Raw genomic sequence first — 17,843 nt, 5'->3', positions numbered from 1 at the left:
TATATGTATGTGTGTGTGTGTGTGTATATATATATATATATATATATACACACACACACACACACACACACATATATATATATATATATATATATATATTCCTGCCACCTATTCCTGCCTCATAATAAAGAAGAAAATAAGAATCTGACTTTACAATAAGGGACCTTTAAAACATTGACTTTTGTTTGTTTTGTCTTTTTGGTGAAAATATGGGCTGTAATCTTTGTTTTAGTTAAGTCTGTTGTGGTTTTTGAGTTGCTTGTGTCTGCTTTCTTTATACAGCGGTACACAATAACAATAGGATTAGGGTTTATATTATAAATTATATCATTTATATTATAAACACTTAGTTGCAAGTTTAACTTGTAAATTTATCTGAAACGAATGTAGTCTAATCTACCATCATGAAGGTTATTATGTTAAGTTTATATTTTAATGATTTAAGAGACATGTTGATTTAACTTGTGTGGTCATTTACATAGTACAGATTTAATTTTGTGCTGTTTAGCTGTAGTGTGTTATATTTAGGTGTCATTTAGTATTTTGAGTCTTAGTCTCCCAAGAAAGTATATATAATCTATATGTGCAGAAGGCCTATTGCAGTAATACTCCTGTGTCCCGTGGCATAAATACAGTGAAGCTGCCGTGTATGGTGTGCTGTGTGTACTTGGTATGAACTTGAGGGAACAACAGCAACTTTTTGCCCGCAGGGGCCACAAAACAGGTTAAACCAGGCATGAATGTATAATAACATCTAAGATTCACCACAGAGTGTAGAGCAGTGGCTTTTTCCTAAGAAACTCATTTTCTATCATTGAAAAAAATGGATGAAACCTGACTAAGTGACATATTTTATGGATATTTCATATAATATTCAATGCATAACAATAACAATACAGAAAAACTGATGACCTGTACAAATAATTGAAACAGTGAATACATTAATTGCAGGAAGTTTGAGTAAAATGTGTGCTTTGATTGATTTTGAGCAGATTGTTTCCTGGGATATGGTAACAGAGGTGAGTTCTTTGTATACAATTTTGTCTGTATCATATTTATGTATTTATTAATTTAGTTGTTTAAACGATCATACATACTTAATGGTTTTTTTTGACAGTTGCAGGTGGAAGAGAAGAGAACATACAGGCAAACATTACACCAAAATGTGCTTTGTTGACTCCCTTACAGACCTTGTATCTTAAATCTTTACAAACATTTGATCACAAAGTTTACAGTATATCTTTAATAATATTTCAAACTTTGGAAATAACAATTTTATTTAGGTTTCTCCACAGAATCAATAAAATACTTGAGATGTAGGCATCCCGTATGTTTTTAAAAAGAGTTTCCTTACACTTCCTAAAATTAAAGAAGGCCTCATGACCTCATTATTGCTTTTTGGTGACCTCTAATAATGTTTGAGAGGTGCAGGTTTGGAACCAGTGGAGTAGAGAAGCTTTTCTGACAGCAGGGGGAACCAGAGGCTATTATGCTCTGCAGACTGTACAGACTGAGTTCAGCGGTGTGTGTGCATGACTAAGAATTGAAAAAATGTCTGTTTTTTCCACTGCTGTGTGTTTATAAAACAGAATACAGTATTAAATTTTAACATTGCAGCAATTGTAGTACCAATGCAGTCATTATCAGTTTATCAGTTAAACTTAATTAGTGTAGTACTTCTCATAGCATCTACTTTGTATTTCCTATGAAGCAATGTTTCATGCATATGTCCCCGTCAAATAAACACGTAAATAAAATCAAACAGGCAAAACTGTAACACAACTGCAACTGCACTAAAATAAACTAATTAAAACCAGGAACTGAGGAAACACTACCATAAGTAAAGCAGGAAAAACCTACAGATAAAAGATTTCATATATATATATATATATATATATATATATATATATATATATATATAATAAGTTAAATAAATAAACAAATAAATAAATACTCTAAATAGTATATAAAATGTAACAGAACAAAGAATATTAGGTAAAATAATAATAATAATAATAATAATAATGATAGTAATATACCATCTAGTAAAACTGACTAAATCATGAGATATATTCAAAGACAGTGAATGTGCATTATGCATTTTGAGCGCAGATGTTGAGGCTGCAGATGGAGCTTGTGTTTACTAAATCACGGTAATGAGGAGCAGGGGGGAGGTGTAGCGCCGCCTCTGAGCCCGCCGTGCTGCCGTCTGATTGGAGGCTCCGGAGGGGAAACTGGACTGTCAATGTCAAAGGATCCTGGATCAGCTGTTAGCTGTCGATCCTCAGCACAACATCCACTGATAACGGATCGGTAACGCGACCACCGGGACAAAGACGCGCCTCCTATGAAGATTGAAGTCAGAGGCTCAGCAGCTTCTCACCGTTTCCAGGTGAGGCTAACGGAATATTAGCTCCGCGCTAGTTAGCATTAGCAGCGGCGCAGAATCCCCATAAAGAAAACAGCAAATTGTGAGAAAAACAGCGGACAGCTAACAAAAGCTAGTCAAGCTGATGTAGTAGCCCACGGCATGACTTTAATATGAATACACTGAACACATCGGCTATAATATTTATGAGCTATCAGTCTTATTTATATTCGCACTAACGGCCGCCGTGACTCAGCTTGTATAAAGCTAGAGCAAGTTGTTTACAGGAATAACTTGTATTATTCTTGGTGTGTGTGACGTTTTTAGGTCGAGCGTCCTTTTTCTGACCTGTAAGGTGACTTGTACACTCGGCAGGGTTTCACTGACACCCACTGCATGTTGTTTTCTGCAGGCAGCATGAACTCCCTCCCAGGAAGAGCCGCTCTGTCCCTGTGCAGGCGCACGGCTGCAGCGGGCGGGATGAGGGTCTTCGCCGGCTCTCCGGGTCACCCAGCCGGGGTAATGCCGGCCTCTCTGCAGGCTGTGCGGGTCTGCCACTCCGGGACGAACCGCAAGGCCAGTGTGAGCACCAAGAAGAGGGGCTACGACATCACCAGAAACCCCCATCTCAATAAGGTGAGCTGATGTGTGTTTTCTTGTCAGTCACCGGGAGCACATTCAATCAATCAATCAATCAATCAATCAATCAATCAATCAATAAGACTTTATTTGTTCAGCACTTTTAATACAAATGAACGGTGACACTAAGTGCTTCATATAATAAAACCACACACACACACACACACACAAATATTGTGTTTTGCTATCAGTTATGAAGTAAACACGACTTAAAAATGCCTTCGATTGTACAAGAAAAGCTATTTCTAGTGCATTTTTAAGTGTAGTTTTTATGTAACAAACATCTGCAAATATTTTAGCAATTATCCTTTCACTCTACAAAGAAAGGTCTTCCTCAATATTTAGGGAACGTGTGCATTTGCCTCCCCCCAAAAGCATGAAAAAAGGCAGAGGAATTTTATTTTGTCAAAATTAAAAAATAATATATACCATAAACTGATGCAGGAAATCGACACACTGGTGCATAAAAATTCACCAGAATGCACGATATCCAGAGTTTGATGCTGAAAATTGGGCCCTCACAAGTGCCAAAAGTCCTCAATTGTGTTGTTTTCACTGACCAACAGACTAAACCCAAATATATTCAGTTTATTATCTTAAAAGACAGACAAATAAGAAAAAAAGTATCTGAGATGCTGCAAGCAGTGAATTGTTATTTTATCTTATACTTGATAATTACTCAATTATCAAAATTATTTCAGATAATTTTCTTGTTTTTTGAAAACTCCTATTATTGAATTATGTGGCATTTAGTCTTCACATGTATATTATAAATTACCTCGTTCACAGACGATGCATAAGGTCTCATCAAATCTTATTTATATTTTAGCATCTCTGAATGCCTGCTACATTTTATGGTCAATGTTAGCAACATACAGTACTTGGGAATGTGCTTTGGATATGCTGCAACAAAACACATGCATATGGTGTTTTTAATGGGAAGTGATATATAAACACTACTAAAAAAAAAACATAACACTCAACATTCTTGATATTTTTATTCAATGTGTCATAAAGCGCATGAAGATGTACAGTTACATGCAAACCTATCCTGTGCTGCTGCTGCTGTGTTCACATGACCGTGTCCAATGATAACGTAAAGACACTCCCGCATACCATGTTGTATGATGGTGGAGCATTTATAAACACAGACTACCATGTTAGTACTACATACTACAGCACAGAGGTGCCACATGAATGCCACAGCTCATATCTAAGGGAGACAGCCGAGTGGTTAAACGCCCATATCTGGAGCTGTGAACAGTCTCCCTGTCGACTCCTCCAATATGTGTGTCTCTCTTTGAATCCCCCAAAACATGTTGATTTTAGAGTGTCACAGTAGTATCACATAAGCACAGAATAATGTTAATGCTTCTGCAATCACTGTTTGGAAGTGCTTTTTTTTAAGTTAGAAAGAGAAAAAATCTCTTCCAAGAGATGCTGCAGTTGCAGAACTGGTCTAAAACAAACATCCACCAAATGACTCATCAGTAGTTTCACTGCATTTTTTCCTAAAAGTAAAAAGGGAAAGGGGAATTCTTTTCTCTGCCTCATTCGCTCTGTGAGGACAGCAGGACACACACGTACACTTTAGCTGAGTATATTGCTGTGATTTGGGCTGATAGGAGGTCGGTCACAGTTCCTGATGCCCTGTCAGCAGTTACACGCTGACTCAATGATTAAGACAGAGGAAACGGTCAGCAAGTTTAAGCCTGCTTGGATGAAAAATTGTCTTTTTTATATATATATATATATATATATATATATATGTATATTTTCTTTTTTCTTGTTTTCTTTTTTTAGGCTTTTTGGGCTTCATTTGGTAGGATAGACTTAAGAGTAAAAGGAGGGAAGACATGCAGCAAAGGGCTGAGAATTATAATAACTCTTTCTTCACATTTACACACATTTTGTAAATATCACACAGGTCATTGTGTGTAATGCTAGTCCACTGCATATACAGTATTAACTGTGCAGGGTTCCCATGGTCATGGGAAACCTGGAAAAGTCCTGGAATTAAAAAAAAAAAAAAAAACATTAAAAAGTTTTGCAAAAGTCCTAGACATTTTGTTACAATAATCTTAAGTGGATAACTATGAGGTAACAAAAATGCAGATTTAATTTCTGTAGCTACCAACGTAACATTTTGTAACGTGTTGTTTTTTGCTTATCACCATGGACATTTCTCCATTTTTCCATTGCGTCTCTCTCTTTATTGATGATTAATGTCTAAATAGAGTTTGAATCTGATATGTTTGAAAAATGCTGGGCAAGCAGGAAAAGAGGAAACAAAATATTATTATAGGCCCTTGAAAACTCATGGAAAAGTTTTGACATTTTTTCCCTAAGAAATGTGTGAGAACCTTGACTGTATTTATTGACAAAGGCCTTGTTAATAAGACTTTTGATTCTGTAAACCTGCCAAACAGATCACAGTGACCTCTTAAATGTCATACATAATCAGCTCATAACCATATAAATGAAACACGTGGCATCATCTGTGCTGCTATTATATTGTAACTTTAGAGTAATAAATGATAAAGTTTGGATTAATAAGGTTAAGCAGTTCATACTTCTCCCTCTCACATGCAGTTTCACTCTCTCCTTTAATCACAGCTGCTAGTTAGGAGACTCACCTTAATGGGTTTACTTAACCTGCTCGCTCTAATGGGTTTAGTTTAACTCCGTTAATCTGCCACTTCGGCCACGTTCAGTCATGCAGACACGTTTGTGATCAGCATGTACGTGTAAAAAAAGCCACATTTATGGTGTTAGATTTGTTTTTTTAAAATTTGCCTTGAACACTGATATTTTCTCTTCTTGTCTAAGACTTAAAGGCACAGTTCAACCAAAAGTCTTCCCTGTTGTATTCTTTGTCAGTCCAGAGTGTTGTGGTGGCGTGTTGGACATATCGTCCGTAGAGATGTCCCTCTTCTCTTGATGGAAATAGACTTTGAACTAGACTATACTTTCGAGTCCATGAGTAGATGCACACTTCCTCCAGTGTGGTGATTCGGTTTGCAGGTGTCGTTTAGTGGAAAGAAAATAGTTCTCTCCCCGAGGCATAAGCTTGGAGGGGATCATGTGTTTGATCACGTGTGTGTGTATCTGTCTGTCTGTTGCTAATCTCACAAACTACTGGACCAGTCAGCCTCATACTTTGTGTGCACATTTATGTCTGTATGTCCAAAGATCTGATATTAGTGCGGTCGTTCACAATAGTTGAAAAACTTGTTTTATTGACTGTTTTTAAACATCACTGAGTGCTGAATCCTCACTCCTTTAACCAGCTGGTAGGGGCCGCAAGTTTTCCGTAAATCAGCTCGGCTAAAAACGACAAGCCTCACCAACTTTTTTAGGGCACATTTTGGCATTGTTGTGGCTCAAAAGCTGACATTCATAGAAAAGTTTGGTTTTGATTTGGACCGGAGCACCTGCATTACATGATAAACCCCCGTTTTTATTAGCTTCACTGCCATCTTGACTGTAAGGGGATGAACATCTCCAGCAGGCCCGGCTTGCTGTGTTCTGGCTTTTTTCATCTGCACAGCACCACACCACACCAGCAGCGCTCCAGAAATGGCATGTTTTTTCATGAACGATTTTATAGACTTGTAAATTTTTTATTTTTTGGGGGGGGATTTGGTTATTGTTCCTTGGTATTTTTGCTTCTACCATAAGTAGGTAAGCAGGCTATTTAGTTAAATGCTTTTTCTGCTTTTTGGGCACTTTGAGTTCCACAAGCAGAGTGCCATATATTTCCATTATACTGAAGAGAAGGCAGACAACTTTATGGCCAATATCACCAGCAATCTGCAACTCACACTGCAACAATTTATACTGATAAGCAGCACTAAAGGTAAAAGGTAAAATAAGTAGCTTTGATTTTTGGTATGAAGTGCCCCTTTAATCTGGTTTGGTATTTAAGGTATCTCCTTTTGACCTCTAGCAGGCAGGCCCATTGTTGTGCGGGCTGTTGCTTGCAGCTCTACAGTGAAGTGCAGTTCAGCTGTTGAGCTGTTCTCATCAAAATACTTTTCAGTGGAAAGCATGCAGCTCGTGGAACAACTGAACAACTGTCAACATTATGATTTAAAGATGAGCGGACTGTTAGCAACCAAATATCTAATCAACTATCACATTTCACACTCGACTCCAGCATGAATAATTTAGCAAAACAGGGGTGTGTGGGCAGAAAAATTCACAGACCCACAGTCGCCGAACACAAACGGACCCTAGGAGGCCGGTTTATCCTCATGTAGGTCAGCGTTTCCTCTGCCGTGCAAGAATCAAGAGGAAACAGAGACTGACGCTGCGGAGACAAGGTGAGAGAAGCGGAGCTGACAGGGGAGTGAGTTCAGGCTCCAACACTATTGGACAGAATAAATAGATTAAACCTCACACTCCCCTCAAATCACTCTGTGGAAAGCATGCCAGCGTTTAGGCAGAGGAGCGCTGACCATAACCAGAAGGCAGAAGTGTTCAGAGCTGCTCACCAAAATAAAAGCCTTGTGATGTTGACTGCCCCAAGTTACTAAAACATTTGTTGCACTTTTCAAAGTCGCCCTAGTAGCAGTACAAAATGGGAGCTAATTCATAATTCAGAGAAGACATCAAAAAGACCACTGTATTTGGGCGCGGGTATGAGTCATAACCAGACTGTGGTGACTAACACATGAGTCACTGCAGCTTCTTGCTTGGATTGTGGACTTCACCCTGTGCGAACTCTTTCAGGGCGTTGTGTAAACTCTTCTCTTCCTCTCTGCAGGGAATGGCATTCACTTTGGAAGAGCGCTTACAGCTGGGCATCCACGGCCTGCTGCCGCCCTGCTTCCTGTCCCAGGATGTGCAGGTGCTGCGTGTCATGAAGAGCTATGAGACACGCGTCAATCCTCTGGACAAGTGAGGGCACAGCTTTTTAACAATGAAGCTTGCTGAAGTGCTGTTCAGGAATACAGATGTTGAATAAGCTCAGCCAATCGGGCTGTCCCACTTGTTTGGTTTAAATCTTCTTGAGCATGTGACATCTGTTGCTGGCACATCGGCTTCTGTTCTTGTCTTCCGGGAAATGATTAAAAGTTTATCTCGTGTCATGTCAAGGACTTGTAAAGCATCCACTGGCCCAGAGGTTAAGACACCCAATCATATAACTGCAGCATCCCTGTTTTGATTTCATTGTATCTCATTCCACCTCCTCTCTCTCTCACTATTATTATTATCACAATTCATCATTTGGAAATCATTAATGTCATCTAAAATCTAATGCCAGTGCATCCAGTAGTTGTCGAGAGAGTTTATACGGGACCAAAGTGGCGTATCGGGAGACATTTCCATCCGTAGAAATGTAATCAGTCGTGACGTGGCTTTCATCATCTTGTTTTTGAAGAATTTCTTCTTTTTCATCGATGATAATTATGCAGAAATATTTTTGGCATAGTTACAGTGAATATTCTTAAAGCAAACATCATGCTTTCAGGTTCTGATGGCTTTTTCCATGTCAGGTACATCCTGCTGATGACGCTGCAGGACAGGAACGAGAAGTTGTTTTACCGCTTGCTCACCTCTGACATCGAGGAGTTCATGCCCATCGTGTACACCCCCACTGTCGGCCTGGCCTGTCAACAGTACGGACTCGCCTTCAGGAGACCACGGTAAGATTATTCACAACTATACCTGCAGCTGCGCAGCGACACTATTTGCTTAAGTATTGTTTGTTTCTTACATTTGTTTTAATGCCTCTTTGAGGGACCTTTTCTGATCCAGGAAGAGCAAATAATAGAAACTTGATATTCCTGTCCACAGTTTTTAAGTCAGTTTAATTTCCATAAATTTTACCTCTGGCAATTAAACTTGGTGCAACTTAAAATTGGTTTGGGTTTGTTATTCGAACAATACCCGTCAACTGTATCACAGCGTTTAAGGAAACATGCAGCTACTGCTAGCTCACCTGGTACCACTGAGCTAATTAATGTTACAGCTCAGCAGAGGAGGACGTAATCAATGTTTACATCTCACACCGTCACAGGCATCTTGTACATGAGTAGATGCACATTTCCTTCTGCATGGTGGTGATCCTTCTGAGACAGTTCTCCCTAAAATCATTATCTTTACTCTTACCTGTAGTGCTGTTTGTCAGTCTAGATTGTTTTGTTGTGAGATATTGACCCCAGAGATGTCTAAGCCTCTCTCCAGAAATCATGACCCGGTTATTCGCAAAATCCACAGACTTTGTTCTAAACAGTTTCATGTAGGAACTATTTTTCTCTCTGCTGAACTGTCCTGGCAGAGGGAAACTGCTCACAAGTGCACACAACAGTAACTGGGCCATGATTTCTGGAAAGAGACATTGCTATTACATTTTTTTTTCATTTCTGTTTTTGGGGCTTTAAGCACCAAAAGCTGAGTGCCGTCTTGTTCCATTAAATCAGAGAGAAGGCAAACATCTCAGCTGATATCTCCAACACTCTGCAACTCACACCAAAAAAGACTGATAAATGGCACTACAGATAACAGGAAATATATATGTATTTTTTTTAAATTTGGGTTTCAAGTGTCTGATGGTTGATTTTAATGACTGCTGTGAATGGAAACCCCTGGCATGCAGGAAACTGGTATAAAAACAATCAATACTGCTACAGTACTACTCATAAAAATGAATCAATCCTTCTGCCTTTATAATTGAAACTTAACCTGTTTACAGAGGACTCTTCATCACCATCCATGATCGAGGCCACATTGCCACCATGCTCAACTCCTGGCCTGAAGAAGACATAAAGGTACACACACACACACACACACACACACACACACACACACACACACACACAGAGCTACCTATTAGAAATATTACCGGTGTAAGATATATCTGTAACTAATACGTGTTCTCCTGTAGGCCATTGTGGTGACAGACGGGGAGCGTATCCTCGGCCTGGGCGACCTGGGGAGCTACGGTATGGGCATTCCTGTTGGGAAGCTGGCGCTCTACACAGCCTGCGGCGGTGTTCGGCCGCAGCAGTGTCTCCCTGTGCTGCTGGACGTCGGCACTGACAACCAGGTGTGTTTGGTCACAGAGCTGCAGGGCGGCTGTGGTGAGGTTTTACAAGCTGGTGCAGCTTATGTGCCTCTTATCAGTCATTACCTGATTGTGTCCATATCAGAAAATGATAAAAAAGTTTTCTCTGACTGATTGCCTGATTGGTCCAGACGCTGCTCGATGACCCCCTGTACATAGGGTTGAAGCACAAGAGAATCAGAGGAAAGGAGTACGATGAGCTGGTCGACGAGTTCATGCAGGCCGTGACAGACAAGTGAGTGGCAACAAAGATGATTAAAATATGTTTTAGCGACTGCTTATGTCTGACTCGGTTACTCTTTCGGTCTGCAGGTACGGGATGAACTGTCTGATACAGTTTGAGGATTTCGCCAACAGCAACGCCTTTCGCATCCTCAACAAATACAGGAATCGATATTGCACCTTCAATGACGACATCCAGGGTACCGTAACACTCACAGCCTCTGTGAGGCAGTCAGAGAGATAACTGTAGCTTTTTACACATAATATTTACATAATAACATTAATAATGTAATAATATTTGCAATGTTTTGCATTAGAATACACAAAAATAACAGTTTGACTTTATACCGTCTAAACGTTCTGCGTGACCATCCCTGCACAGTAACACCACCAGGGTTCGTACAGACAGAGCCAAGTCAAATTCAGACTTTCAAGAACTTTTTCAAGCACCCGTTTTTATTTTCAATGATGAATTTGTTTTCTCACCGCCATCTGTTGCAAGAGAATTGTGCAAATTCGTAAATGGAAACATATGCCACTAGGACCTAAAATTAACTTAGACTTAATTAACTGGTTAAATAATTCAGGCATGTGGTTGGCATTAAAAAAAAAAAAAAATTAAAAAGCAGTAAAACCAACACATGCAAAAACTCGATTCAACAGCTCCACTCCAACAGTTACACACACACTGCTGCTTTTTTTCTGCCAAATTCCAGCTCAAAACTCGTGCTAACAGCTGACGCTGCTCCAGTGTGAGTGCTTGGCAGGCTAACGAAACATCCTGGAGCTGAATATTTACTGTTTTTTTACCAACTCATTGATGCTTGGAGCTCAAACAGCGTAAGAAAATAAGTTTAAAAATTCAAAGTACAAGGAAAGAGCGTTACAGGAAAATAAGTTTTTTTTTCTTCTGTTATTTTTCTGTTGTTATTTTCTATTCTGTTCTGTTTTTTTAAACCCTGTACCACACTCTCAGAAGGAAGTTTTCAAATGGTATTACTTACCCGATAGTCAGTTACTATCCAGAGCCTTAAATGACCCTCACTGAGATATAAGTGACCTTAACCTTGGAATAACATGATCCATAGCACCACCATGTGTCTGATCATGAATACTGACACAGTTCATTCTGTTAAGACTTTTTATAAAAGTTACTAACTGTAACTTTTCGGGTCAGTGAATGCTTAAATGCATCTGAAGCACACTGACGGGGAAATTTAAAGATTCAATGCAGATCTGAAGAACATCAGCAAGATCACCTCGTTCATGGCTTTGTCTGTTTGTTGCACTTTCTGAGTATGTGGCAGTGTAGTAAAAGCACCGTTAAAGTTAGTTAAGTTGTTCACTTCAGAGATGATCCTGTGGATTTCTTAAAACCTGCTGATGTAAAGGCCCTGAAAAATCTTCTTTTTTTTGCATTTAAGGTTCAGGAAGACAAACTTTCTTCAGATCATGTGTAATGAGTGCAGGGAGAAAGTGAGGTCTCCCTCTGCTGGAGCCCGCTGGTAACTGGTAGCAGGTTTTAGGATGACATTATGGACAAAAAATAAAAGAAAACACATAAATACTAAACTACAACAGCAGAAAATGACAGTAAATATTATAACCATAAAATATAACACAAAAGTGCTTAATTATAGAGATAAAAAATTAATTTAACCAAAACTAACACTCCTGTTTTCATTCCTTTAAGGGTAATTCTGACTGATAATGACGATAATTCTGTTATACTCTGTTACTGTGGATTCGCAATATTTTCTGAGACAGTTATTTTACCATGAAAAATCTCTTACCGTTATAACCTTATTTGTAACATATCAAACTTGTTTCACAGATATTTTAAATGAACATTTTTTTCCTTTCAAAATGACATTTTTGCATGTCAAACACTCATTTTCATCAGTAAAAACTCATTTGTGCCAGACAGCTGAACTTTTTATTGTTAAAGGGGTTTGCCGTAGCGCTGCCATTTTAAATCTCGTTATTCCAGTGAATCATCTCAGGTGTTTTTTTTTCTTTACAGGCACGGCCTCAGTAGCTGTTGCAGGGATCTTAGCTGCTCTGAAGATCACTAAGAACAAACTCTTAGACCACACCGTTGTTTTCCAGGGAGCAGGCGAGGTGAGGAGATTTTGATCACTAAGATAAATAAAAATGACGGTCTGTAATCCCTAAAATATGAGACTCTACTCAGATGACAGATTTAAAACTAGCTGAGGTCAACGGAGAATTATCCTCTTTTTTTTTCAGGCTGCTCTGGGAATCGCTCACCTGCTCATGATGGCGATGGCCAAAGAAGGAGTAAGCAGAGAAGAAGCTGCCAAGAGGATCTGGATGGTGGACTCCAAAGGTCTCATTGTGAAGGTAATGTGTGTGTCTGCCACTCACACAGCCTTCCCAGATATCCCCTGTGTGCAAATAACACCACAATTTTACACATTTTTAGGGACGAGGTCATCTTAACCACGAGAAGGAGGAGTTCGCTCATGATCACCCGCACATTAAGACGCTGGAGGAGGTGGTGCAAACCATCAAACCCACCGCCATCGTAGGTGAGTCTGCCTGGAAGGTCGCTGTGTGGTTTTCAATGATGTTAAAATTAAAAAAAATTTTTTTAAAAATGATAATAACTCGTTTGTTTTTATCCATTTATGGTCATTCCTGATCAGTTGTGGAAAAACAAAGAAACTTTTTAAAGGTGAAGTTGTGTCTCTTCAGCTTTGATCAGCACAATAACAATTTGGTAATTGACTCCAAATCAACTAATTCATAAAGGATAACATAAAGATTTTAGATGTGGATGTTATGGGTCTAAATTCAAACACTGCATGTGAGATGAATCGTGAGGTATTCTCAGATTTTTAATCTAAACTGTGAAAACATGTCAGCATTATTTCTGTATTTTAATATTAAAGAAAAAATGACCATACAATAATTATATTAGAAATAGATCTGCAGGTTTCTAAACTACAATTTGGGGATTGTAATCTCTTGCCTGACATTAATTAACCCACGCTGGTCTGAATCCTACAAATGACATGTCCTCATGTCCCCACTGTCTCACTGCAGCTTGTTGATTTATGTCGTGTGTTGATGGACTCTGTTTGCTCTGTTTCCCGAACATGAAGGAGTGGCAGCCATCCCAGGAGCATTCACTGAGAAGATTATCAAAGACATGGCGGCCTTCAACGAGAGGCCAATCATCTTCGCTCTGAGTAATCCCACCAGCAAGGCGGAGTGCACAGCGGAGCAGTGCTACAAGCTCACAGAGGTAACAACCTGCCTCACTTTAGATTACAAACAGCTCCCGCTGGTCCTTAATAAGTCTCACAGGGCATTGAACTCGTTAATCCAAAAATAAGGCCTCAGTTGTTATTTGATTGTCTTAAGTCAATCTTTCAAAAGTCTTTAAATTTTTTGGAACATGAGAAGTAGGTTTTTATAATTTTTTTTTTTTTTTTTTTGACGGATGTTGCATTGTAAAATATCAAAATAAGTAGTAACATCTTTTTTTTGTTAAAAAACAAATTAGAGAAAAGTTCAAGCAGCACACACATCCAAAAGTGATAAAAACTAGGTGCTGGACTGAGCAAAAACCGATGTGAAAGAACAAATAAAGTCCTCACACTTGTGCATGCTCCCATAAAATTTATTGGATTTCCTTTGGAGGTAATCAAATAAATTTTTATGGGAGCATGCACTAGTTTTACCAGTACATTACCAGAAAAATGTCTGATGAAGATCTTTTGTTGGATTCTTGCCAGAGCTTACACTGGAACAAGAACAAAAAACTATGCACCTGATGGACACACTGAAAGAGGCCCTTCATGTGCCCGCAATGATGCACTTGATAGATTTTTTAAAATTCTCCAATTATGTCTTTTATTTAATTATTTATGACCTTTATTGACTTATTTTTATTCTGCTATTTATTACTGACTTGCACCGGCTTGCAGTTTTTTTGTCTTTTGAGGGGAAAACATGAGTTCATCTTTATTTATACATGAAAGTGCATAATTAAGATGGCAAAGAAAATTTAATGTGATCTAATTTCTTGTCAGAATGCACAGTAATCATCATCGTTTTCTGTTGACATCTACTGTACAATAATGGTACTACAGAAATGTTTCTCTAAAGCGCCTCAGTGGCAAAAAAAACATCACCAGTTTTTGTTTTATCAAACACCCTCTCTGTCATCCCCGCAGAAGGGTCTTACATTTCCTCTGTACCCTCCTCTTCCTCTCTGTTCTTCTTCAGGGCCGGGGCATCTTCGCCAGTGGAAGTCCGTTCAACAAGGTGACGCTGGCTGATGGACGCACCTTCTTCCCCGGCCAGGGAAACAACGCCTACGTCTTCCCTGGAGTGGCTTTGGGTGTTATTGCTTGTGGAGTGCGCCACATAACTGACGACATCTTCCTCACCACAGCAGAGGTAAATATTGCTTACTGAAGACTCTTTCCAGTGAAAATCAACCTTGTTAACATGTTTACGTTATGTTTTTTTTTTATATGCTAAAAGACATATCAGAGTGAAATAAGCAGTCAGCACAATGGCTGAGTATTTACACCCAGGGTTCCTGCAGATCCTTAAAACGTCTAAAATAAAGTCTTAATTGGCATTAAAATGTCTTAAATTAATATTTCAATTTGAAGGAGTAATTTTTTTCTGACTTTGCCTCATAAAATCTTAAAATAATTGGTAATTAAAAAGAAAAAAATCTAATTAATTGAATGCTTCTCAAAAGTCTGTTTACACCTTATTTATACTAAATGAGACAGAGGTTTAAAGTTACATCCGAACCATTTTAATACATATTTCTTTCTGAAGAACAGATATCAGTTTTCAGAGGTTTAATGAAACCTTATTAATGACAAATTAACATATATTTATGAGGACATGTTTTCTGAAACAAAATACTTTTTGTAAAATGACACTTATAGAGTGAACTTCAGCCAGTAAGGATTTATCTCCCCTTTTCATATTTATAGAATATTAAAGTCGCTTTCTCAGTCAGTAACGCTCTTTCCTTCTACTTTGAATTAACTTTACTGCTTCAGGCGATAGCGGACATGGTAACAGAGGAGCATCTGGCTGAGGGACGACTCTATCCTCCTCTCAACTCCATAAGAGAGGTGTCCTTCAAGATCGCAGTGAAGGTGAGAAATCGTTCTCTTCCTCACAACGAAATATGTAACTGTGTTCTCATTTAACAGCTAAACAGAACATTAAAATATTTCTGAATACATATCTTCCACTGCGCAGAGGATTGTCGGTCAGAACGGCCATAAAAGCAAGCTGGCTTGCATACTGCAAAATCTGACCAAATGCAGTAAAACACAGTGGTATTTTTGGCCTTCTGTATTTGACACACCATGTATATGAATGTACTTACTCTTTTTCTAACATAGTAAATAGTATGGAGTTGTGAATATTGAACTAACAGTGCCTGTTTCATGTACTTCTTTCAGAATGCAGCAACAGTTTAAGCAAATATGACCAAAAAAAGTATATTCATAAAAATACCCACTGTAACTTAAACTTCGGTAGAAAATCTTGTGTTCATGTTTGATCCCGTCACAGCAGCCAAGTGTAAAAAAAATATGTTTTCAGGGCCTTAAAATACAAGTATCATTATTTTTTGTTGATCTTTGTCTTTCTCTGTCAGATTGTCAACTATGCATACAAACACAACATGGCTTCGCTGTATCCGGAGCCTAAAGACAAGGAGGCGTTTGTGCTGTCTCACATCTACAGTCCAGATTACGACTCCTTCACTCTGGACACATACAGCTGGCCACAGGAGGCCATGAACGTCCAGGACGTGTGATGTCTCTCTCTCAATATGCTGCTGTGGTGTCGCGTGTCCACGTTCAGAAACGTTGCCAATGATTCTCGCCTTTTAGCTTTTTTGTTTCTTTCTTTCTTTTATGTTATAAATGTCAGTAAGTCTCTGTCCCCCATTACTGATGAAAAGGCACTGTTATTCTCTACGACCTCTTAAGTGTTGAATTGTCAAGTTGTCTACTCTTTAAAGTGCTGTACTTTTTCTTTTATCTGCATTTGATTGAAGATCTAAATGAATAAAATAATTTATAGCCGCACAAACAAACAGCATATCAAATATAAGTGCGACCTCTATAACTTACACTCCTTACACTTAAATATTCAGCTAAGATGTTGTGGTATTCAGCGCTTGCAGTGACTCAAAATCTGTTTTTTGAGAGAGCTGGTGCATAAAATAAGAAAACAGTGGCTCACAGTAACGCACAATGCTTCTTCTTGTCTTGACGCAAAGAAAAGGAGGACTCATTCTGAAGCTTGAAAAAAAGATGGAATAGGAAACTCTTAGTGCCTCTTTCTGTGTGACCTCAGGACATCACTGCTCCACATTATGAGTTAAAATCTTTGTCGAGGACACATCTGGCTCATAACTGTAGTTGCTTCTTCATATTTTACACTCCTGTCTATCTACGCACGCTCGACTAAAAACACTCTCTGCCTCCCTGTGAGAATTGGTTATTTCTGATGAAGGGACTTCTGTCTTTTTGAATGTGATCAGAGGAGGTATTGTTGGGATTTAGAGGTTTTTTATTGCATACAATGGTGTTTTTCCTTTAGTTTTGTACAGAGCTCTCTGCCTGTTGTGGTGTTTTTGCCAAAGTTACTGATTAACTGTATCTTATCTTTTACTCCTAGAAAACATGATGCTCTGCAAGCTTTAGTACTGACAGAAATGCCTGAAGTTTTTAAAGGGAACATGAAACTTTTTGAATAAAATTGTCAACAAAAATGAGTCATGTATAGCATTTTGTCATTTTTAGGGATCTCTTTCATATAATTTTGCATCTTGATAACTGGAAAGTACTCAGCAGTTAGTGTGAGGATGTACAGTTTAGTTTTATCATGTAATTTATGTCATTATATATTTCAACTTTCTTTCATTTTTAGCTAAACAGAACATTCTCTGACATACAGGAGGACCTGTTACTACTACCTCTACCACTACTACTATTAATAATAATAATAAACACAAAAATAATGATTAAAAAAGTACAAAACATATAAATATAATTAACTGATCAATACTAATGATTAAAAATAAAAACAAAGAAACATCATTAATTAATTAGTAATAAAAAATAAGAATTAACATCATTAATTGATCAATAATGATTAATAAAAAAAATATAAAAACAGAAACATGAATTGATCAAAAATGAAAATATTAATGAAATAAAATATTAATTGCAACAATGACAAAAACTATAAAATATAAAGAAACAAGCTATGAATAATAATGATACAAAACTATACAAAAACTACAGTAACTGACCAATAATAATGAAATGATGACAAAAATATAATGATATTTATCAGTCAACAATAATTATTAATATCTATTAAAACAGATAAAGTAACATTATTAATTGGTCAATAATAATGATACAAAAACATATGAAAATATAAATAAAAAACATTATTAAATGATAAAAAAAAAAAAAAAAAAAAATGAATAAAAAAGAAAAAGTTAGTTCCGACCAA

At 37.9% G+C, this 17,843-nt stretch overlaps 1 protein-coding gene across 1 annotated transcript; it reads left to right on the top strand.

The window, feature by feature from the left end:
* Positions 1-2,229: 2,229 nt before the first annotated feature.
* Positions 2,230-17,094, top strand: me3 (malic enzyme 3, NADP(+)-dependent, mitochondrial). Its single transcript, XM_042494978.1, has 15 exons — positions 2,230-2,392; positions 2,781-3,004; positions 7,776-7,909; positions 8,509-8,658; positions 9,708-9,783; positions 9,900-10,061; positions 10,211-10,314; positions 10,392-10,501; positions 12,325-12,422; positions 12,552-12,665; positions 12,748-12,853; positions 13,430-13,572; positions 14,559-14,732; positions 15,359-15,457; positions 15,967-17,094. The coding sequence occupies exons 2-15, from the start codon at positions 2,786-2,788 to the stop codon at positions 16,126-16,128; spliced, it is 1,851 nt and encodes a 616-aa protein (XP_042350912.1). The 5' UTR covers positions 2,230-2,392; positions 2,781-2,785; the 3' UTR covers positions 16,129-17,094.
* Positions 17,095-17,843: the final 749 nt, after the last annotated feature.

This window comes from Plectropomus leopardus, chromosome 10 (assembly GCF_008729295.1).
Source record: "Plectropomus leopardus isolate mb chromosome 10, YSFRI_Pleo_2.0, whole genome shotgun sequence".
Classification (NCBI taxonomy): domain Eukaryota; kingdom Metazoa; phylum Chordata; class Actinopteri; order Perciformes; family Serranidae; genus Plectropomus; species Plectropomus leopardus.
The sequence above is the reverse complement of the archived record's forward strand: the minus strand, read 5'-3'. Positions and strand labels throughout refer to the sequence as shown.